This window comes from Branchiostoma lanceolatum, chromosome 3 (genome assembly GCF_035083965.1).
Source record: "Branchiostoma lanceolatum isolate klBraLanc5 chromosome 3, klBraLanc5.hap2, whole genome shotgun sequence".
In the NCBI taxonomy this organism is placed as follows: domain Eukaryota; kingdom Metazoa; phylum Chordata; class Leptocardii; order Amphioxiformes; family Branchiostomatidae; genus Branchiostoma; species Branchiostoma lanceolatum.
Genome location: NC_089724.1, coordinates 9,951,267 through 9,976,913, shown reverse-complemented (window position 1 = coordinate 9,976,913; position 25,647 = coordinate 9,951,267). Strand labels below are relative to the sequence as shown.

At 40.0% G+C, this 25,647-nt stretch overlaps 1 protein-coding gene across 2 annotated transcripts in view; it reads right to left on the bottom strand.

The window, feature by feature from the left end:
- LOC136430124 (ankyrin repeat and BTB/POZ domain-containing protein 2-like) overlaps positions 1–25,647 on the bottom strand; it is a 47,499-nt gene that overhangs the window by 6,656 nt on the left and 15,196 nt on the right. For both annotated transcript variants that reach the window (XM_066420441.1, XM_066420442.1), the window contains exons 3-6: positions 2,274–2,441; positions 1,568–1,757; positions 871–1,023; positions 264–429 (exon numbers count right to left, since the gene is read on the bottom strand). In XM_066420441.1, the coding sequence (XP_066276538.1) occupies positions 264–429; positions 871–1,023; positions 1,568–1,757; positions 2,274–2,441 (677 nt within the window). The remainder of the gene's footprint in view (positions 1–263; positions 430–870; positions 1,024–1,567; positions 1,758–2,273; positions 2,442–25,647) is intronic.

Sequence of the window (25,647 nt, the reverse complement as noted above, 5' to 3'; positions counted from 1 at the left end):
CATCTATAAAAACAGTCTAGTGGATACAAAGGAATTAACCTATAAGTAGGCATCCTTCCATCTTATACATACTGGTAAATGTATATGAATAGATATGAGTAAATCAACGTGTTGTAAAGTCTAGACATTCTTTGATATATTGAACAATGTGCCTGAGAGGTAGTATTTCTTTAATATACTTTGACATAATGAGTCTACATGGGTAAGTAAGGTACTGCTTTACAGTACAAAGTTTGAGTTCTAAAATCCTATCCTGAACTCACATGATCGTTAATGGTGTTGATTCCGCTTTCCCCCATGATAGCAATAGCCTGCTGCACCAGGTCAATCCTCCCGCAGCTCAGCATGCGGAAACCCAGGTCTCGCTGGAAACTCGTGGACGCTGCCGTGGCGTCAAGAGTACGGGAGGAACAGACCGAGTCATCCATCCTGAGGCGATAGAAAGTTCAGATGGATGAATAAGATGAATTGATACTTAGATGCGAATGTACATGCTTTTTTCTTCTTGTCACTAGGAAATGTATTGTAACAAACACTGCAGGCTACTGCTGTAAATGCAGAAATGTTTGTGATGGTTTTATGTTCGCAGTTTTCGCAGTAAGCTCTTCGCCGTGAACTTAAAACAAACTTTTTACCCCCTTGTCTACTATTGTCTCAAACATGAACTTAAAACCGCCAAGAACACTGCATTTTGTCCCTGCCGCGAAATCAAAACCATGCGAACTTAAATGCATTTACAGTATCACAAAAAAGTTGAAGGGGAAGATATCTTTTTTGATAGATGAAATAAAAGGCTGTATCTTTAAGAGGTAGAGTCTGGGAAGAAGCTGAGAGATTTTCATGCCCAGTTAAGAAAGTTCTGAGTGTAACCTCAGACTCCTGGGTTCACAGTCGACCCCCGGCAGCAGTAGCCTGGCTGCCTGTCTGACATCGTCCGAGTCCACCACCCAGCTCTGTCTGTGTTCTGTGTGCGCCGTGGCAACACGGATCCACTCCGTCAGCGGTGGCAGGATCACGTAGGGCCTGAGGAACAGACAAGAGCATTAGCTTCTCTGTTCGAAGTGTGCGTCTTATCAGGGTTGAAATTACTTGCTTACTTCTGGGTAGGGTTCTAGCCTGATTCTAATCGTGCTTCTAGTCAGCAGCCCGTAAACCCCCGGACAGCTGGAGTTTGCGTTATACAGACTAGGTAGGGTTCTAGCTAGCTTGAAATCTTTTTCCATCAACCAATTCCCATTGACGGAAAGATCCTACAAGTATATTTCTTCTATTTTCTGTCACCTTGTACAAACTTTTATCAATTTATTCAAACATTATTCTTTTTTACATCTTTACTCATGGATATTTGTCCGTCAAGGTCTAAAAATATTCCATCATATGCAACAAAATTCCGTCAAATGATAGAAAAATGGGTGCTGGCTAGAACTCTGCTTCTGGGTATGTAGGATGACAGAATGGGTGCAGAACTGACAAAACTAAGACACCATTTGCTGTAAGTCATGGCAGATAAACATACATCTATTGATTGAAGTCATGTTCAAAGTTGGGTCAAACAAAGATCCTTTACCTCTCACAGCTGAGCTGCACCATGGGAGGCTCGATGTTGGGGTTGTCCATACACTCCAGCTGGGTGCACTTCATGAAGTAAAACAGGGTGTGAAGGGCGTCCGACCCCCAGGTCAAGGTCAGGGCGGGGCTGGGGGAGCGGGACCCACTCTTGTGGTGCTGGTGGTGCATGGCCCTGGACACCAAGTCACCTGTCAACATAAAACAGGGATTCAAGTTTACAATTTTGTACCCACTTTTTGACATGTGGCACTGCAGCTACCTTTTACATGCACATTGTACATGAAACATCAAAACTGTGAATTCATGTCTGGTAACATACAAGATAGCCACTAGTTTATGCCATGGCAACTTTAACAAGTGGCTGACATACAAGTCATGTACAAGTCATATAATGAATCCTAGGGCTAAGGGACTCACTGTAGAACAAAAGGACAAAATACATTTTTCAACAATTGATGGTAGTCAGACTCGGGAATCAAACCCCAGACCTCTCATATAACAGCTCGTTGTTTTTTTCCTCAATCAGCCTCAATTATGAGTAAACAGCGGACATCTTACCAAGTTCAGCAATGTTGCCCAAGTGAATTCATGTCTGGCATCGTAGAATAGTCATAGGTTTACACCAAGGCAGCTTTCAACAAGTGGCTGACGTAAATTTGTATTCTTCCCCATCCTTCTAGAACTAAGAGTTAAGGACATCTTACCTAGTTCAGCGATGCTGCCTACACAGGTGGTCAGCAGACTCTGTTCCAGTGTCTTCAGCAGCTCCAGACTGCCCAGCTGCTCGCGGTCCCGCCGATGACCCTTCCGTCTGCTGTGGTCACTCCCTCTTTCAGAGGGCGAGGAGCTGGCACTCGGGATGGCCAAGATACCTGCAGCAAGACACAAAATTACTCTTAACCATTTGACATGACAGGTGACAACAAAGTTTTAATATCACAAAGTTAACACCTAGTATACTAGGCAAAAATGCTCAGTTGAGATGAATTTACTTCAATTTGCATGAAACAATGTTATATAATTCAAATGAATGAAAAATAAATGATCAATTTGATAAGATAATTGGGGTATCATCTTGTATTTGTAGCACTTTTTTTGGTGTTCTGGTACATGTAACTCAGTGGGATCATTCACAACTGCCACCTGTTAGCTATCAATGGAACTGCACAAGTCCTGTTGAACAACCACTTTATCCATGTTCCAGGGCTGTACGGCGGTCCCACTAGATTGTAATATTAAATGCCCTGCCCCCAGGCATGTGTCTGCCACAACAGGAACATGTGCGCTTGAAGGGACTCCAAAAGACGCTAAGTGTGTTTTTAACTTGAGGTCACTGTGGGCCAGTAATTGTACAGTCTTTACAGAAAAACTTTTCCTGACAGCCTTTCAACTTGCAACAGTTGGATGATAGGCATTTAAGAAAAAATGTAAGAAAGTATATGTTAATAGAAGGGCTTGGAGGGTCAATGCTTTTCACCTACATGTACCATGAAGACACAACATACAGGTCATCCAAGACAGGTTTTACCTCCCAAACCCGAATACCGAGGATATCTAGATCCTTTCATAGTTGTGGAAGGTTTATTGATGGGGGCACAAAGATTCACAGCTTCATACAAAAGAAAATAAACTGCCAAGACCTGACTGCTCCGTAGCTCTGATCTGTCCTATTTCGTAAGTCATTAGGCCTATACTTGGGGGCTTAAACCAAGTTGACCTTCACCCATATGTCTACGTAATTATGATAACTATAGCAATAGGTCAAAGGTTAATTTGACTTTCAAATAAGTCATTCTGTAGGTGACGCTTAAGCTGTAGGTGTGGTACAACAGTGTAAACTGGTTCTGTACTAGCCATGGCATTCAATGTTTCTTGTGAACGAAGCTTTCCCAAAATGTTAAAACTTTCCAAATAATGTCAACTTGCTTCTCATCAGATGATGGTCCCTACATATCAGTTTTGACAAATGTTCTTATCTGGAAATGTAAAAAAGGCAACTGTAAACTCGCTGTGTGTTAAAGATCGACTAGTGCAAGGCCAAAGATTCCTTTACAATTAAGTGCATGACTTGTACAACAGAAACTGTGCTTTGTTACAAATTGTACTGGCACTATCTGCACAAATGATCTCTTACTGCTCAATTCAGGAAAACCAATTCTTGCAACACTTTACAGTTCAAGTGCAGGTATATTGCCTACAGTTAGCAGACTTCTATGCAAACCGGCCTAGTTCAAGTGCAGACACAGGAAGGCCACGGTCTACATGCCTCCAACCTTATCATGTAAACAATCTGCAGGGTAACAACTGGACCACCGGTGTAGTCGCTGAATGAAAGGTTTGTAAGCGTGTTGTGGATACTGAGTGGTAGAACAGCGCTGACATGCTAACAAGAGACAAGTATGTTTGTAAAGGTAAACCAGCAACATGCCATTAAAAACCTACTTTGTCGGGATGTGTAGTGGGACAATACTTGTTGAAGACAAGTGTACCCCAACATGTGTACATAATAATGTTAAGGACAAGGATGGGGGTGAGGATGTTGTTTTTTGATTCCCTTTGTCATTTGAAAGCTATGACCGAAAGGATCTACACTGCATTAAGAAAGGAGAAAAAACGTGCTTGATATTCCTTCAAGATATACCTTGTGAATTTTAGTGTAAAATCGTTACATTGATGAGAATAAGAATTAATCAAGTATAAATGCAAGCACTAATTGGTGTGGATCTCTTTTGTTCCTGCTTTAATAAGATAATTGTCACCTTTGAAAGAACAAAGGACAAGCCGACATACAGAGTTTCATACTTGGAAAACTTGAGGGCACCGAGGTGATGGGAAAAATGCACCCAAAACAGCACAGAATACTGAATCATCAGAACTAACATAATCCATAAACACAGGACTGATGTTGTGATATTATCTGTTTACAAGGATCTCCCAGACTGGAAATCCATGAGACTAATACAATGTTGGACTGGGTGACTAATATATTGAGTTATTCTGGATTGTCCCTTTAATCATTGCTCGTGTGGAAAATTAAAAAGGAATTTGCAGCACTTTTGAAATGGCCTTAAAATCTAAAAAGAAATCACATTGCAAATACAAAAATAAACTTGAAAGTTATTGATTTGAACAAACAGATCACATCTCTGATCAACTATATAGTTATAACTTTATGATTTTCATCATTTTGGATAAAAAGTAGAACCAAGCTCGGTCACTATGACAAAAAAAGGTACTGCCAAAAGTGGCACAAAGATTCACACTATTTCAGAAAAAGCAAAACTGTAATTTCTGTTGGTTTAAACATTGATATCACAGAGGTCATCTTACATGTAGGTATGATGCTACAAAGGATATGATATATAGGATTACCAGCAGATTTTATCAGAGAGTGAAAAATGTTGCCTCCATGGGTTCTGCTCCATGTAATTACGGTATGTTTGTATCCGGACCCACATGGCTGAAAACTGCACATCAATTAATCCTTTGATAACAATGTACAGCTCTCACAATCATCCATATATATTATAACTCTTTTATTCATTGTTTCTGTCATCTGTGCTAATCTAGATTTGCTAATGCTGTGGTCTACAGTAACCAGTCTTATACTCTGCTAACAATGTGCAGCTCCAAACAACCTTAATACCTGGTTTACCATCCTTTACTAATCTCCGGTTGATGACTTGTTATTTTTTAACACTTTTGTGATTATGACTTGATGACAAACTAACACTATTAGACGCATATAGAACAACCTAATGATAGTATAAAAACTTTTATTTGTCCGCAAATACATTTGCCAAATTAGAAATAGAACTCGGATATCATTGGTGTCTATATTGTATTACTAAAATCTATAGAAAATGCAATTTTCACCCACATGAAAAACACAGTTGTTTTAGCTCAATTCTGTGTCTTCACTCATGCTGGTGACCTTTTGGCTCCCGCATCAAAACATCAAAGCACAATCCGCTCAAAATTACAGGTTGGTGAGGCCGGGGTGATTTCTAAAGACCACCTATTCCTGTGCGGAAGGCGAAAGGTGTTATTATAGTCCCATCACCTGGGGTAAGGTGGCTCACAGAGGGGGACATCACAGGTGGGCTCACATCTTCTGTTCAACAGATGACAGAAAGATTGTTTTTCTTGTCATGTACTGCACAGCAGAACCTTTGGTAGTTAATACTACAGCTGCACTATCTGAATGCTTACGATTTCACATTACTTCTGAATGTTATCAGCAAACAACGATCCATAAAGCAATTATGATTGTCCATCGAAGCACAAAAACTCCAGACATCCCATTCAGGGACAAAAATTCTCCCAATAGAAAGGTATGAAGAAAGATAGTCTCAAGCAAAGTACATAATTGGCCAGCTTTTTCTGTTCAATTGAAGGGCAAACTAGTGAATTGGGAAAAAATATCCCAAGCAGATTGGTATCTAACATTTATCTAGTGGCTGGACGTAATCTGCAATTGACTTGAAAGTTTAAAAAAAAAGGTTTCATTTTTAAACACATCACTTTAGAAACCTCTGATTTGAATCTTTTTTTTTCAAGATGTCATATGAGCCCATCTTAATGATCCTTAATTTCTTTGTTTCCACTTGAAATGCTTTAATTTTTCCATCATCTTGTCAAGTCTGGCACCAGCAGGTCTACAAAGAAAGCGGCACATCTTCTATCTATTAGAGGAAGTCTCCAAGCCTGAGGCAACTGTCTTCTCCAGTTTCTTTCTCTCTCCTTGTAACTTTCACAGTATGAAAAGTCTGGTACAAATTGCATCATCCTTTTTGAAAGCTTTTTCCATTTCGTTTAAACTTGGTAATGAATATCACCAGTATGTGCTTGGTTCTGCCTACACCTTGGCAATCATATTGTCATCTGTGTTTTGTCCTGTAGCAGTTAAAAAGAGTCCTACAGGTCAATAACATGAACACAAAATACATTCTCTCCTAGTCCCACACAATCATATTACAGATTCTGCAACATAGTGGTGAGCAAATGTGATGACTGGTTTAGCACACAGTCTGAAGGGCATACAACTATCATACAATCATGTATATTTGCTCCATGGTCTAGATGTTTTCCATTATGTATACATGTGGGTGAATTTCGAATGATTAACATTCCTCGCTATCGAAAACCAGCCACAAGCAGAGACACTCTGAAGAAGTCATGTCACCTTTGTTGATGAATGGGACTCATTACCGTGCAGAAATCTTGCTGTAAATCAATGAAATTGCATTTCTTTAGACCACATGATTGACAGAAAAACATGAAGCATAAAATCATCCACACCCCTCAAGCTACCGATTTTCGGGCTTTGGTTTGGTATGTCTCTACAGAAACGTTAACAAAGCACAATAGCAAAAAATATTTGGAGATCCCCTATCAAGAAAAATCAGTGTGTAATCAGTGAATACATTACACACAGAGTTGAGAAAAGTTGCTTTTTAAAGATGTTTGCAGATGTGTTTTGAGAAACATACCTTATCTGCAGCAAGTTGTATCAAGACAAAGCTACACTTTAACTTCATTGCCCTCATAATACAGTACTTTACTTAAAGAAAGTAGACATTTTTCAAAACAAGTAAGGTGTTAAAGGTAAACAATAGCCAAGAGTCAACAAAATTCAACATAATCCCAAAGAGACAAAAGAGCCTTCAGGGCAGGTATAAAGGTGAGAAATCTGTCTGGACTCACCTGTACCAGGTGTTATGGTCTTAAGACCTTAAGATCTGGAATGTATCAAACCATGATCATCAAAGGATGCAGGCATTGTTGCTTTAATGGACTTAATACAACCGAATTATTACATCGTATAGTGAAAACATCTCCATGATCCCCATTCTTTTTACAGGCTTAATCCTCTCAGTAACCAGAAGGTTCTAAACAAATCTTGCTCGCTTGAATTAATTTCACCGATATTTCAAGAGTTTGGTAAGCACTGGTAAACCATTGCTCTGCTGGACATATATTTGAAGAGTCTGATTATCAAGAGTGCAAGGGTGATTTAGCAATTTAAGTCTGACCTTGCATTGCTTAACACCTGAATACGTCACAAACTACACAGACTATTTCATTTTCGGCAAGATGGTCCTCTTCCTAGATCAAAGTGTTACAGAAAAGCTTAAAAGCCACAGCGATGAGTATCATAATCCTTTAAGTCTCTTATTCTCAAGCCCATCTTAACATCTGAACCAATTGCCGTACTCAGATCCTCATCGCTCTGCAATAAGGCTGCACAAGTCACTGCAATAGACTTATTGAGATAAGAACAAACACACTATTGCTTTGTATCCCATTAGAACAAGTATCTACTGAAAATCAAGAGCGGATGTGACCAAGGCCAGCTGGCTATGGGAACCATTGTGGGTGTGATGCCATCACCCCCAGGTGAGATGACCTGATTTTATCTGGCTCACCTTTCTCACCTGGGTGCAGGTACAACAAGACCATAAGTGGAAGATAACAGGTAACTCACTGTTGTGGCTAATGAGATAAAATTCCTCGCATGTTGTGAGTCAAAATATATCCTCCGAAAGTCAATTAGAAACTTCTCCTAATCTTCTTCATATCTGCTTAGCCTTGTAAAAATGAGATTACTAGCACTTTGTGCATGTACATGCACAAGTGTTCGTAACTAAACCGGTACAGATAAAAGAGGTAGGATAATGGTAAAGACACTAAGGAACGTAGATAACAGATCTTGTGTTCTGACACATAATTGTTGGAACTTTCAATTGTTAGTTGTGATACACCATGATTCCTGTAGTGATGTTGGATAGAACATACTGCATTCGTTTCTCACATTTGCAGGTGTTGGGGTCAGGGGCCACAGAGAGGTCACACAAGTCATGACCTGAGGTGGTGCTATGGGGAGCAGTGTTCCCTGAAGTCTGATTACATTCAAACCTGTGGTTGTCTGAAGATACAGTACTGCAAATTCCTTTAGTTTAAGTTTGCAGTGATTCAATTTCGCGGTAGGGAAAAAAAAGTGTCAGCAGAGTTTTTTGTTAGCACTTGAAGATAGAACGAGCATTTTCGCGGTGGTTTAAAGTTTGCGTTGACGTTCTGTGAACATCAAACCACTGCAAACTTAGATGCATTTACAGTAACTTTAATACATTTCCGGTAAGAATTAATGGGAAAGATTCTGAGGAAACATATTTACTTTTATTTCTGATTATCATATGTCAAAGATAATAATTGCCTAGAAATTGCAGATTTATTTTCAAGGTGGCTGCTGCTTGAACAGACCCAGCTGCAGCCAGGTGCCATTATGGGCACTTTCTGCCACATCTGCTGTATGAGTAATGACGTCCTAATCATTTCTGACAAACAGCTATCAGAATCTTGCCTTTTCTCCCCTAATTGACTCTGATAGCTTCATACTATATAGACAGCTCCAGTGAATTACTGATTTTGCACATCTGGACCTGATCATGGTTCAGATCATTGTACAACTTCATCAAAATTCCATCCACAGGCAAGCAGGTAATAGAAGATGAGAGTTTCATTTAGGTAGTCAATAGAGAACATCTGTTCCTGCAAACACATGTAATATAAGATAACCTCCTATTAGAATCTACAAGTAGACGAACATGTTTTGAAACTACAATATAAAGCTTGTTTAATAAATAGCATTAAAAATATGTAAAAAGTGCTTATGACTAAGGCTGATAAAAAACTACAATAGTGTTAAGAAAAAACAATGGCTCCAATTGTACAACCATGTGAGCTATACCATCCTTGTAGAAGTTCAAGGGTAAGTAAATCTTTTTGCCCAACATTCTCCAGGGAAAAGCTACTGACTTGTGACGATCAACAAACTGTGTAAAGATCTGTAAGCAAACTCTCCTCAGCCCATTATTTAGCTTTATCCTGGGAGCTTTTCCTGAGAAAAAAAGGATCCTGTGTACACATGGGGGACAAATACTACAGACACAGGTGAGAGATAAAGGACCAAGGTGGGATGCAGGTGATACCACAGGTGTGTACACAACAAACAGGTGTGGACAAAACAATGGGAGAAAATGAAGTGTCGGTATTTGGCAAAGTTAATTGGAAGAGGCAATGCAGGATGATGCATGCTCTCTCGGTATGGTCAAGTTTTGACCAGCTGGGCAAGATCTGAATAATGGGTAAAAATTCAGTTGAGAAGCAGATCTCGAGGTATGATTAAAAGTTGAGGGAAGGATATAACATAAAGAAAATACTGACTTTCATTCATTGCAAACAACATTTTTTAGGGGTCAACTTCACTCATTCATTCAAATCTCCACAACATCTTAACACTCCGAAACCTTCCTTATCACCTGATATTTGGTATTGACTTAACATTTCTGTAAGATTCCCTCTACCAACGGCCTACTATGTTCCTGTTTCATTGTCATTTGAAATGTCCATCTTAACTAATCTTTTCAACAGTCATCAATCTCCATCTAACACTGTCCTATATGACAAGGAGGCCCTTTGAAGCGGAGACAGGTAGGACAGGTGAGATGAAAGACTAGATGATGACTTCCACCTGGACAGGTGACAACGGACACACCTGGCCTGCAGGCAAGGTCACAGCAAGGTCATGGCACGAACAATCTGGGCAAAACAACCTACATGTTGACTTACAAGTAATTACTACCCTGAAGAGAATTAATGACCTATCAATGAAAAAGTGATATGTATGACTTCTTTCATAGGTGATTCATAAAACAAATGGTATTAAAACTAGTATAAATAGTAGTAGTATCCAGTGTTAGATTATACTGCTGCGGGGTTCCCTGACACAGGGGTAGGCAGCAGTAGGCCAGTCTTCACACAGCGCCTCCAAGCGGCTCTGTCCAGTGGGTCCACGTTGGTGAGGCCGCACTCTTTGATGTTTCTCTGAAATAGACATTCCCTAAATAGAAATTCCCACATTGCCATTAAATATGTATTGCCATACAACTGTTAACTTCTCTCTGATTCCTAACTCTGTAACCAATAGAGAATGGGGTGCCAAACAGCTACTTCAGTGTGCTACAGGTTGAAATAGGTATGCCAGAAAGTCCAATGTGACCTGTTTTCTGTGTCCACTTAGTTCGCCTATAAACCCTTCTTTGCCTTCACAAAATACATTAGATATGGTCATGTGTTACATGACGTATAGGGATTTAATAGGTATGTTGAGCAAGCCTTCTAATTTTGATGAAGTATAAATCTACCTGACCAAGGAGGTTATGACACAGTGTAAGACAGTGTATCACTGGAACAAAAGGCATTGTATTTTACTCTCTAAGATTCCTTGAATCCCAAGACCCAAACCCTTTCTTTTCAATCTGTGATGAAAAATACTGAGTTATGCCCATTAGCAATACATGTACATACCAAAGCTGCTGTACACACATGTGCATCAGGAAAAGACTCATGATTGCTACGTAATATCTCCATTTGCACGTGTGACATAATTCTGGCTCCTCACTGTCCCCCCACAAAACCACAACAAAGGCCCGCCCTACGTCCCCGCTAAAGCCTGAAGGGTAAAGGTTGGGTTTAATCTGTTTTTACTTCTGCCATGAATGAAAAGAAGCTCAATTATTGGTATCTGGTGACGGCTGAAGATGGCACCAAGATGTCTGGACAGGTGAGTCAAGCTAGGAGCCACAGGTAAGGAATACAAAAGTCACAGGGAACTGAGGGACACATACACCAGTTCTTTTTTTCTTAGATGTCTTGGTAACCTTTTCTTCAACCTAAAAGTAAAAAGAATTTGAGTACAGAAGTCTTTTGCAGTCGTCATCCGCAAAAGTTGCAGCTGACTCCTAATACCAAGTTCACAGTCTGTTTTCTTTCTTTGCCCTAATAACTTTGCAGAATTCAAAGGGCATCCGAGAAAAAGTTACACAAACAAGGTTTCAGAATGTTAGTCATAAGCCTTTAAACCAGATTCACTGATAACCTTTTAACTGCATTCTGTTTTTGAGCTTGAAGCCAACTAGGGTGTTAATCTGGTAACAGACAAGCACTTAACCATGCAATTCACAAAAACATGCAATTCACAAAGTTGATCTTTATTTAAGATTGCTGGTATATTGTCGGGTCCCTTCAGGAGGGTGTGTTCTTCTTACATTCCTTCTTGCCACCAGGTGAGCAGGGCGGGACACTACCTGGGTGCCTCCCTGTCCAAACTTCCTCTGCCGGTAAGTGGATTGTCTAGAGAAGAACGACAAAATACCCGTGGAAAAGCCGCTTCAGGCCGCCAAATGCACGGCTCAGACAGGTTCTTGTTTTCACTATCATGGTGGCAAAGTAGCTCTGGAGGGTTCTCAGATGACTCAATTAAGCATGAGACCATCTTCAGCTTTGTAAACTCTGCATTGTCTATCATGTTGGGCTGGAAAGTTAATCAACTGAAGGACAAAGACTTGGAAGCAATCAATGACAACACTGTCCACCAAGCCATTGAATATTTGGGATCTACTAAAATATAAGATATAAAAAATAAACTCATTTGTGCATCTGTCCCTTCATTCTCACATGTGCAGGTGGTTTTCCTTGACACGCCCATTCTTTAAGACCCGAATTACATGTAGAATGAGAAGATTTACACATGTTTACGAATGGATAAACCAAATAAAACAAACTCTTTATGCTCTACATCCAAGCAAATATGGATTCAACATAGATGACTATATTTAGTAGTTCCGCTTTCAAATTGTTTGGCTATGGATCTAAAACTAGATGCTCAAAACATAGACTCTTTCTATAACCCTCTACCTGCTACGGGGTTTTGTTGTGCTAAAGCAGGTAGGGGTTTAACCACTCTTATGTTAGTTGAGGGAAGATCAGATTCACACAACAAAGACCCTTTGTACTAGCAGAAAACATAAAGTCCTTCGCCCAACAGAAATGACAGAAAAGGCATTAGTTCAAGAACAACACTTCAGCACCTTCTAACCATGGCAGAACATGTCCGGTCTAAGACTTTCCCAGAAGTAATCCAAACGGGAAGTGCAAGGTTCTACAAGAAGTACAGTGCCTCAACACCTCTTAAGGTGTCACCAGATCACTTGGGAATGTCCTAAGGAGACAGAGTTTTCACAGACACTTCAGTACCCTTCATGCAAGGCAGAAAAGTAGCTTGCCCCCCACCTACTCCATGTCACACCAAGTCTGGCCATGTGTGGTGACAGGTACATGCACCTACCACTGACTGATAGGCCTGAGAAGATCAGATGCCCTGTCCAAAGACAAACCCTAAAGACTTTTTGAAATTGATTTGAAAAGCGAGGGCACATGTGTGAAACCTATTCTTTTGAGCAGACAGAAGGACAAGTTAAAATCCAGCTCCCATAGTTTCTAAAAACTGGAGTAATTTACTTTTCTACTCCTCACTTGCACAAAAACTCCCCCTCCCAATAAACTAACTTACAGGTGACCCTGATTAACATTTGGCCACCACACGATTCACCCGCAGTTCCCATGTCCAGTCGGAATGTGTCCCTGCGCAGAGTGACCATCAGCAGAACGAAACAACACAAAGACTCCTTCTCGCCAGGGAGGTACCAGAATGCCTTGACGAAACCAATGTCCAATGCTTGTTTTCTCAAAGATTACATGTATGCTTGTGCTCCAGTGTACATTTAATTTTGAACCCTATGATTCCGAAGGTAGTACATGTGTTATGATTTACGAAATGTTACCCAATCGAAAGGGAATAAAATGAAATTGAAAATATATTTCTAAATTAGCAAACCCAAAATAGACCCGGAGTCGCTAAAGGAATGAAATAAACCTACACAAGTCATGTTCTGTGATCCTTTACCCAAAACAAATAAAAGATCACCAAAAGTGATTCAAATGAGTCATGAACAAGAAAAAAGTGTTTGACAATCTGATAGGAAATGTGTACATGTATATTTCAACTGTACAAGACTAGTCATTCCTGTAAAACTTAGTACACCTCTGACTCTACTCTAAAATGCCTGTTTTCCAATTGGCTAATATTTGACAATCTGCGAAATGAAAAGTCCCCTAAACCAAAATAGTTAGTCCCACCATTTTACTGAAATCACTGGCCAAGCCTTTAGCATCAAAACATGTTTGCTCTGTGAAGGTATAGCTTACATCCGGAACATTCGCTGCAGCATTTTAACACCTTTTTCTTCACACCCAGTGCAAGGCACATCGCTTCCTCTCAGGGAGACCTGTCCATCCGTGGCGTGTTTGCGTGGTAACGGCAGTTCCTCACGCCCAATTGGCCAAAAGGGGCGCTGCGGACTATAACATGTTTACATGGCTGGGGCGGAACGCATACCTGAAGCTTCCTATATATCTCATTTCAGAGGAACATGACAGCGTTCTCTTTATCACATGTTGTGAAGGTCTAGGAAGTACCTTCTTTCAAAAGCTGCAAACATACATGTAGATTCTCCTTGGTACAAGCAGGCCTTCGGACCATTTATAATTGGTGCTCTACTCTCAAACATCCCTAAGATTAACTAGGTTAAATGTCTGTTCTAGCCAGAAAGACTGCAGAGCCTGTATGCTTGGCACCATGTGGAGTTCCTAATCTTACATAATCCCCTCCCACTGTCTCCCTACCCTCTCCCCATCAATTTTCAACACCCCACTAATGTTTCTTGAGGCTAGCTTTTCAGCTCTCCTGACATTACATGCTGCATTAGTTCTTCATTGACTCACTTCTTCTAACCTGTCGACGTTGAATATTCCATCACAACAATTATATCCCAAAGACAGCAGTTCGTATTCATAACACAAATCCTGGGATGATCACACATCTTATCGCTCGATCAGGTAGAACATCTTCCTGAGAAGGTTTGTGTGCGGAAGACTTGGGGGTAACCCACGGGACAGGGGGACTTATCCTGGTATTTACTGCATGGTTTGTAGCCTACATAGCAAATGTTCATCTGACCCAGTTGGGCTGAATTTCATTGCTGCATTCTTAGTATCGACTATGTCGTACTGTACATGTACCTAAACTTTCAATGTTTTTCAAAGCTTTATCTGTATCTATACAGCCATTGTAATCGCCCTTCAGCGTAACACACCAGCCTCCTAAAAGGCTCTGAAAGGGGGGTCAGTCTGGACAACGCTTAATGCTAAAAGAACCTGCTTAATTCGTATTACGCTAAAATCCAGGAAGGAAATTATGCAAAATCTGGTCGCCTCACTACGAAGAACATGGATAAGACGGCTCTCCATACGAATTACTGGAAATCAAAATAGGCTGCCTACGCCTCACGGCAAAGAGCATGCAGACTCTCCTAATACACCAGTGTATTCTTCCTCCATCCCTAATTTATATGATTGTGGCCAGGAGGTGCAGAGGAGGAATCTGCCATCTTAACCCCCAGCAGGGGGGAGCAGGTTCGGGAAGACAAACTTTGTGTAAAGAGCCTGAAAGAGACATGATGGCATTCCTTATAGGTGATCCTAATAAAGTACAGATTTAACTTCTCCCTCCTCAATCTTTTTGTCCTCTAACAATCATTGACATTGTACTGACAGGTGTTTTTTCTACAAAACTATCAGGATGTACATGTATGTTATTGATCACCTCACATTCTCTGTAACTCACCTTACTTTGCCTGACTTCTCAACATGGCAAACTCTCAATGCTACTGATTTACTACTTTCTCCTGTTGCCACCATATCCGCAGCCTCCTAACCAGGTTCTAACAATCATTGCCATGTGCCAACAGGCTGACAAACACGAACCAGTCAACAGCTACATTGAAATTAAATCTTTGAGCATCCGCCACAAACATTTTAGGAAATATGTGACTGGGGGATTTGGTGGAAAACAAAAGATAACAATAGATACTGAAAAAGGAGAATGTCACCTAGCATTTCAAACTGTATTGCTCCAACATTCCAACATTCAGGTTATAAGAGCCTGAGCTCAAACTTTGATAAAACCATGCAAGGCCGATTCTGCTCCAAACGGCGGAAGGCACTCAGACCGAGCGCACGTACAGCCTTGCAGAAGATTTGTTGGTTTCCGACATCTCTAACTGATTACTGGATGGTTGCACTTGACCTTACAGGAACCAGCCCACATGGGCCTGGATAAGATCTGTGTGCCCAGGGTCTAAGATGCAGGGTATGTGCTTTGCTGCCATTGCAACATGTGGGACCAAGGACATTCAAGTATATATGATCACGAGGACATACATTTATACTGTCAATGGCTGGGAATAAACCAACCAGATAATGACCAACAATTAAATCAGGCACCTAGGGAGGGGTTGTAAATTTCGAACCGTCCCCAAACAAGAGGCATTCAATGAGGATTTATTTGTAGCCTCCATTGCAGACTCCTTCTGGCTGTTTTCTTTTTCAAGTTACTGTTTTCTGATCACATTTTTTTCTTATTGCATATACAACAGAGGCTAACTTGTTTGCTGGGATTGGTTAGAAATCATATGGTACAACTTTACACGTCAGGCAATATAGTTCTGTTTCTATAGGCTAGAATGTAGCAGTATACATGTAGTATATTTCTACAGTTAACAAAACAACCCTGATTTTTTCAACTTGTAAAAACAGCAAAGTACAGCTGCTTGACTAAACAATAGCCCTGTTTTTGGTTCCTTTGTAGATGCTTGTCACCGTGGTCTCCTGTTTGATCACTATTTACCTGTAAACAAACCCAGGTACACAGGAGTATCACCCATGATCCATCACATCTAACGTTCCGCAGGACATCTATCCTGTCTGGTCCCTGCAGGTGAATACAATCTGGGCTGGAATCTTCACTTCCTTCCTGTTAGACCACCTGACAGGTAACCATACACCTGTTCATACAGCTGCACCTGCCTAAAGTATTCCAAATTTGCACTGAAAAAGTTACTGGTGACAGTAAAATTTGTTCTTCTGAACTTAAATAACATGCAATGTTTTTCAGTCACTCTTGATATTTGTTTACACAGTAAATGATGCAAAGGGCTCATAGGGGCCACTTACTTCATGCTATGGGCAAACAATAGAAAGATGTCGGAGGATTAGAATCGATGTGTACAATATTTTGTAAATTGGGGTGAATAGCTGCATGCAACTACAACTACAACAGGTCTGTACACAAGTACAGGTATGTGCATATAAATGAGTATGTCAATGCACCTTTCATGCAGGACCGACTTTTCACAACAGTAAATGCATAAACATGTACATACCTGTACTTTTTGTAAATATACAGTAGGTAGTGGGTACAGGTAAACAGGTAACTATACAGGTGTGTGTGGTGCTTAATTATAACACAGATATATTTTGGAGTCTTCTCGCAAAGTTATAAATGACATATAATATACAAACAGGTCTGACAAAAGACAGTACCAAAGAGAGATGCACTTAAGAAGTGATTGCTTTGGTTTGAAGACTTCCGTTTTCTTTCAAGAAAGCTTAATCTTATCTTGATAAACATTCTTTACAGGCACAGACAGGAAGAGGGCAACATGCCAGAGATTGTCTATGTCAGTAATAAGATGTGTCATGGACAACTTGGTCTACAAGCAACATTGCAACTTTTTGTGTTCAGCCACAAAGCAGATTACAGGTTACCAACAGAAAGTTGAAAAGAACAGGTAGTCAAAATGCTTAGCCTGTTACAACAGAACAGAATCAACCATTAGTATTGTGTTTAAACATGTCTATCCTTTGTTCTTTTGGGGCCTTGGCTCTCACATCCTTAACTTCTCTCAGCCAAGATAAATGTTGGAATGTCAGAAAAGCTTAGTCAGCAAAAATACTTCAACTTTTTCGAAATACATATTCATTACACATTTTGGAACCAGTTGCACTGGGAGAGGGAATGCGCAAAGTGCCTACATGGAGAACCAAAAATTTGTCACTAATTTGAAGTTATATCTTATATACGAACAGATAAAGAGCACCTTATCAGCATTATCAATCTATTTCCAACGTTATTTCAACAACTTAAAAGCAGCGCTGTGACAAGGAGAATGCTATTGACCCCACCCATGAACCCTTACACAAACCTGCCCTCCCCACTTATGGCATTATGAAATATCTACATTGTTCTCCAGGTAATGATAGATGGTGTTTACAAAGGTGGTAGTGTTAGCTTGGTCCTGCTTGGGTGTCAAGGACAAACGGACATGTATCTACCGTTGGATCGAGTTACTATCTTATCTGGGTTTTTATCTGTCTATTGAGTTTCAATGAGCCACAAAATCTAATCTGCACACTGTGATGTCATAGGGGAGAGCCAATGGGGGAAGACTGGGCGCATTGTCACAACAACTTACAGCCTGGCTTGGCATTTTCATCAGCATCATAATATAAGATTCCAACTTAGCGTTAATTAAAGTCAAAGAACAAAGTACAAGTAGATGACTCACTACTTGAGTTAAAAGCCAATGCATAACTCAAGTCATATGAATTTCCAGTTTTCCCTTTCACCTACTGTTACAGTAGCTTACAATCGTCATGATATTGTACTGTATGATCAGAATAATGATGATCAGACTGAGAAAAGAGGAAAAATAGCAAAAGATAATTTTTTAATAGTAAGGCAGTTATTGAAAAATGGGATGCTTTGTTACCCCAAATCAGTTTTATGTTACTTTCTCCCTCACCAAAGTTCTCAAGTTCCCTAGGTTCCTACCACCAGCATAAGAGCTGCCCTTCATGGTACTGTATTTGGAAGGACGACACAGACATGGTCACACCCATATCTCAAACAGCCCCTATTTAACTGTTCACAATATGATTGATTACTGGTTTCCTGAAGTGAAATTTGGCACCCCAACATTTTAAAAGTTCTTTCCCAACTCCTGCAATTTCACAGATATATGTTCATCTAGTCAGATCAAACATGATTGTGCATTTGTTTTTTCAAGCTTTCCAAAATGCATCATAATGTTTGAAAAGAGAAATTCCTTGAGCAATATATTTCAATTCATTTACTGAACATTGTCTTATGCTGACTTGATGAGATATGACACTTTTCTGGATTTTTAAAATGAAAGCAGTCATTAAGATATATATCCCAAATACTAAAACATGTCTTCTAAGAATAAACAATTTATCATTTAAGCTAAATGTTTTCCTTGGTGAGATTTCTTACAAAGAAGTAAATGACCTTAGAACACTCAAGGTCACCACCATCACATGCCCTTCATGGTACAGCTCCTAACAATGCCTGCTGTCCACCGGCAGCTCAGTCCTCCCCACTTGAGTTAAACCAGCTATGGTGATTCCTGGGCACACAAGGGTGAAGGTGGTCACCCATCATCTCCCAAGACATCTCCATTGCTTCTTAATTACCCATGAAGGAGCGATGAAAGGACAGGATTTGCACACCTGAGAACACAACCAGTTAACGGACGCAGGCATACCTGTCCCTTCGCTTTGTGAGTTGGGATGACATTTTCGGTCTGGATTCTCAAAAGATCACAAAAACAACATGGAAAGGTTTCTTCTAGAAGACTTAGATGGCCTCTTACAGGCCATCCAGAAAAGACCTCTACACTATGAGAAAACCACATGGGTTACAAAGTGAAGAAATGTTACTCTATAGCAGGTTTTGACCTCTTAGATAATAAATCAGTATGGGAATCAAAGTGTCTTGAGAAGATTGTATTTTCACATTCTTATTCTGAATGGTATTTGAAAAGAATCTTTATGGTGGTGATTTAAGTGTACCTGTATTTAGGGACTGAAAGACATCACAAATTTGTGCCTGAACATGTCCAGTAAAAATGTAGATCCCACTGTTCATTTGCTCTTTTTTTTCACAAATCCATTCTACCTAAAAAGAGACTTTCAAAGATTACAATGATGTTACAAATATCATCAGACATCCTGGCAACTTCAATTCCCCCCTTTGCTCATAAGTAGGAGATGGTCTGTATGATGGATAGTTTTACGGCAGGATTCTGGTTACCATGGCAACCATCCAAGACCGAAGATCAGGTACAGCCAGAAACTCTCAGCTGGATCCACTCTTGTCTGCCAGGTTCTCACCAAGTATAATCCCAATGCCATCTGGGTTGATCTGGCGGGTGGGAAAGTTAGGTTTGGGACAGGCCAGAGCGCTGCCACCACATTCTTCTGCTGCCCTTTTCCTCTGCACTCTGTCCTTTGCTAAACAGGATTCAGATTTACGACTTATGGAATTAGATACACCTGTTTTCTTTCAGTTATCCCAGAACATTCAGACCATCAGTGAAGTGCCCACGGTCTTGGTAAAATTTACTTGAACTGTTGCAACAGAGTTAACTTCTGAACAAAAAATCTTGTCAATTCAAGGATGGTACAAAGTACTACAAACCCATCCCACAAGATGCCTAGGATAATCACGAACACCATCACTTCTTTTCAAATTCCTACCTACCGGGGTAAAGGATGTGGAACTGAAAATTATCTCCTTGTAACAAGCACAGAAAAAAAAAACTTTGGGGGTGTGCACCTAAAGGCATGTGCTATTTTGATCCCAAGTCACATATGGCAAAGCTTAGTGCATTATCCTCAAGGCCCTGGAGCTAGACAGTTTATTTTTCATTGTATCAGTTTGGAAAGGTTGTGGCTTAAGTCACCAAATAGCAGTATACATTCCTGCATTCTTAGAAAGGCAGAGGATTGTCTGTCAAAACTATCCTGTGAACTAGCAGCTGCCAGGAAGAAAAATCGAGAGAAATAAAATCTTTGATGGTACATCAACACCAACAGTAAGTGCGGAAAACATGATATAAACTTAGAAATGTTGCGGGATCCGGGAGATTATTAACCCAATACTTTTCAGAATAAATCAAGTCCTCAAGAGCTGATATGCAATGTTTGATTCAAGACACAAAAATCATAATACAATATCTCAGACGACGTTTTCATTGTGTACGAAGGACAGTAGGATGATTTCAATACCCTTGCATGGTGACACCAAGTTTGTATTGTAACCTTGACAGAAAAGCCTGCGGCTTAGATAATAAACCCTACAGATGTGGGAGTACTTGTGCTGGTGGGATATAGAAGCTTTGGTATCGTGACAGTCTGTAGTTTGAGGCAGCAACAGACACAAAAGAGCCTGAGATCGAGACTCAGTGAGAGAAAGCACAGCATGGAGGGCGGAAATGACCGAGCAATGTGAATCTGTGTTGATCACACAACTTTACAAAGAACAGATGCATGAAAATATGTATATACATTTCAAAGGAATGAATGGTTCAAAGAAAGTTATTTAAATCAATTTGTCTGATTCTTTCTTGACAGTGTAGTGTAAAGCTACAGGACAAGAAAGGAGGGATTAAAGAAACAAAATCACACACATGATTAGCATCCAGGCTGGAGATCTGCTAGTATGAAAGGAATTTTTGTTTGGAGAAAAGGTAACCAATTCATCATGGAGCTCAAATTCAATCTCCCCATCCCCTGGGTTTAATGAGATTACCTGCATGTAGCTGTCACCTGATCAACATGCCTTTCCCTTTCAACTACTGGACACTACAGACTATTCTATTATTGCAAACCTAGGGAGGGGGCAGTCAGGAAAATTTTCACCCCCCTTCATTCTGATTACTAGTATACTACGTATCTGTATTGAATTTCAATTTTTCCTGACTGCCACAAAATGTTTGATTATACCCAAGAAGGAACAACTTGAAGTACAATATTGTACATATTCCTGGAGGTATATTGATTTGTATGGGAACATCTATGAAGACTATATCGCAAATGTGAGGCCCAAACCTGTCAGGATTGCAACTTGAAAATGAAATCACATTTTTTATGCCTATTTCTAATCCACCATTTAATATAAAGAGACACCCTGACCATGAATTCATACATATTTAATACAAATAATGTAAAACCAGCAGAAGTATTCCGGGCAGGGTCATGACTGGAAATGAGAGAAATCGGGGAGGGCAGCGCTAATGGACCACATATCATGCCAAGGTGACAAGTCTGTGATGACATGGTTTATTCATTTCTCACTAAGTGGAAATGAAACAGCAGTGATTGTCACCTTTCCAGTCAACCTGAACCTCTCCTGAATAAACACCACTCATCAGCCCATGGACTGTGCAAAGAAGCAGAATAAAGGGACACAGCGGGGATCAAGCCCCTATTGATTAATAACTACATGACAATCAGTCATAAAACAATAAAATAAGTTTACATCTTTCATTGTTGCCATGTTTGAAATGAAAACAAATTCAGAAAGTGAGAAACAGTAAGAGAAAGAAAACTAAATGGAGGAATATCTGTCCCTTTTTCATGACAAAATCAGTCTTTGAAATGTGCAACTGCCAAGTACATGTCCACAAAATGTATGCTATCTTACTTAGCTTACCTACTACCGATGCCTACATGTATAAGTTCAGAGTAGTACGTTATTGGGTACACAGTCTAATTCTAAAGAGAGTGACCAGGAGAATGACAATAGACCAAAACTTTCATTTTCCTGAAACCACATACCACAGAGTATTAGCAGTTGCAGAAAAAGAGGAACAGGACTTTCTCTATGGGCTGAATAATTTTCCTGGCAGGTGGCTACCTCTAATGAAGTGGAATTTGTGAAACAGTGGAGGTGGTCACCAGGCAGCAGATGGGTAGCAGAGTTCTTTTGTCCACATCAAATGGGTCACAGACAATTAATAGTTGCCGGTCAGAATTAATGAATAGATGTGCATTTTGATGTAGATTGATGCACGTGCAGGCACAGCCTTTGAAACGCCGACGTTACCCTGCCTGATTCAAAGTCTTTCAACTTCCAAAGATTTATTTCAAAAGCAAGCATCAAAGAATCATTATGATTGCAAATTGTAATATAACAAAAGTTTGGATTTATTTAGTTTATATATTGTATAGATATGTGGTATATCTTTAAGAAATCTATAGAACAATCAGTAGATTTGATAGTTTTATGCAATACACGATCTTATACATGAAAAACATTGATATTATTAGACAATCTGCTATGCAATTTCAGACAAGAAAGAAAAAATGGGAAGACTATTTCCAAAAGAACTTCGATTCTATTCTTGCATTAGGTACTGCATCATCGGTGACCTTTCTGAATAGCCCTAACGATACTCCAACATGTGCCCCATTGTTCCAACACTCTTTCAACACATGACCTGTGACCATGTTCGGAGACACAGCAGTATGGTTGATTTGAAATCACAAATAGGGGCATGTGCAGGGGCAGCATGACATCCCCCGCCCTCCCCGGGGTACCATTAACCCCCACCATTCTCTCATTAATGTGCACTTCATAATCGATTTCCATTGGGCCAGAATGGACCCCAACAATTCTTTGGTCACGGCTGAGGGATGCTGGGAAGGACTGACAACGCCACCTGTTTAGTGTTTATACAGACACATGGGGGTCAGAAGGGTTGCAGCATCTCTCTGTAAAAATTGGTTTAAGATAAGTAGAGAAGAGACAAATATTATGCTAGAACCATTAAAAAAAGGATTCTATTACAAACATTGTACTGAATTGAACAGAAAAAAAGTCACAAGATATGCAGAATATGAGGAGGTTAAATAAATACTTTCTCTTATAATTCATTGTATTATTCTATCAGATAAAACCTCCTTTAGTCCTTGGTTGTTAAAATCACATATCCCTGTATAGATTAGAAATCATTTTTTTTACCTCATTCAATGGCTTCATGAATCTTTGGACAACATCCTACAAATGTCTATGTTTCATCATTCTGATCTGATCTGATTTGACTTTCAAACTGAAGAACAGTTTTCAACAGCCAAATTCTCAGCGGTCCCTGTTAGACAGAAACTGTTGGAGAGCAGTTTCTGGACCACTGATGCTGAAGATCTGCCCCCTGCTAATTGGACCGAGGGGGCCTAATTTTCTGCAGTGGAAAGGGTCTGGATAATATTTCAAATCAAAACTAGCTTTAGCTGAACTAATTGTTTTTCCTTGGTTTAGAGAAATCAGGTCAGAGCCTCCAGGAGTGTGTAACATAACACAGGAATGGTCAATCGCTTTTTATACCTTTAGTACAAGAAGCTTCTGCCAATGAATTTTGAGGGTACAATGACAGAAGGGCCCACATATTGTTTCCCCCCCTTCCAACCATGTTATGCAGTACTTACACCTTTACAATGTACCTGCAAAGCCCTAATATTACCAGAATCAGCAGTCGCCTCAAACAGGTGTTGAAAGATTGTAGCATGACTAGTCCAAAAGGAGAGCCAGGGCTCCTTCCTTTTGTCCACCTGGCTACTCTCCAAGCAGAAGTTGTTGGGGAAAATTGTGACCTTCTTCTCATATGCCCTGTTTTCTTTCCACCCTCCCCACCAACTCCTTACCACCGGGAGCCAGGCGGACAGAAAATGTGGCATATGACAAGAAGGCCACATTTTCCCTGACCAACATCTGCTTGAAGAGTACATCTGGCCACCAAAAGCCCAAAGGAGAATTGTATTCATTTCTCCAGGGGGTATAAAAGGCAGCAGTAGCAAGACTTTTGAAGTCCTGGATTTGAAGTGCTGCCGCAGCTGGAGTGATATTGTATAATTAGGCCTGAGGAGAATAATTTCCTCCCTACCTTTCGATCTCAACAAACTCATGCAGGTCACTCTCCAAATTGAGTATATATTTTAGCATCAAAGGGTGGAGGAACACGACGTGTATTATATGATATAAAGGGAGCCACAGCTTGCCAGAGGGCCTTGGTAAATTGGTTTGATTCCAGTTTAGAATTTCTGATGGAGAATTCATCATATTTTTGCTAAATCATTTCATATTACAGTTAAACTTTATAAAAAATCTCCAAAAAGACTTATTTGACAATAGTACAGACATAAAACTTCCAGTCAGATTCTATATCATTCTATATCTGTACAGAAGTACATCAACACTACACATTAACAAACAAAATGGGTCCCTTTCTTAATTTAAGTCATGAAAAACATGCAAATCCGATCATCGAACATACTGACACCTGATTATCATAGCTTCAGTACAATAACAAGAAAAGGAAAACGTTCATCCCCTTTTACTTTTTATCTGCCACATTATCAACAAATATCAACATTAGATTTGATATGCAGAAGCCAATTTTCATCTTCTTTTCTTTTATATGTCCAGGATTATTGGTTTACATGATCTTAAGGGCCCGCAGATATTTTACGGGGATCTACGAATGATCAAAGGTTGTGGGTAGATTTTCTGCATCCCTGGTTATCAGCGTACAATGCAGTTCGCTGCAGGGCTGGTGGCTGATTGTAATTGGCGGCTTCTTCTCACAGTTGAACTGCCCACATCAAACAGATGATACCTGCAGTCACCTAGGTGTGGATGTGTTGTCTAATCCTGCCCGCCTGACGGGCGCTACTGATCCTCCCCCTCAGGGAAGGCACATTAATTACAGGTGAATTATCAGGAGGTTTGTTCTGGTTCAGGAGTGATGTCCTATAGGTAGGGAGGTGCTAAGGTGTGCAGCCTTGGCTATCTGTACATGTTTATATGTATTGTTTTTGTCATGGTCTAAAACGACTTATGTTATCCACCAGACTGAGTATACAAGCTTTCCCCCAAATACTGATGGTGCAATAAATCTTATTCACCCCACTTTTATTACATTTGCGTGGCATTACCATTTGCAAACTTGTAATATTGTAACACTAACAGTAGAGTTTTTCTTTTTACATGGTCTACAAATTCTACTGGCTTCTTCTTTCCATAGAAATCACTGTCACTAGAAATTGGGTTTAAACAGCACAACAAGATACAATCATATGATCTTAGTAGCTGGACTGCAAGTTTTGGTAAATTTTGATGTAAATCTATTTCAATATTGAAAATATTTGGTATTACCTAAGTTGGACAGCAGTGCATTTACCAGTTCTGTGTAGAATAATTTTTGTAACCTTGGAGCACAACACTTAAATCTTTGGTGCGGCGGCAACCCTAATATTACTCCTCATCATTGCATGGATGACTATCATTCCCTGCCAATAATTACATAGTGATCAAACTCCAGGAGCTAAGGGACCTTGCAAGATACAAGATGCAGTGGAGGAAGATTAAGAGAGACTGAATGCAGCTGCAGGATGTTTCCACAACTGCAGATGCAGAAA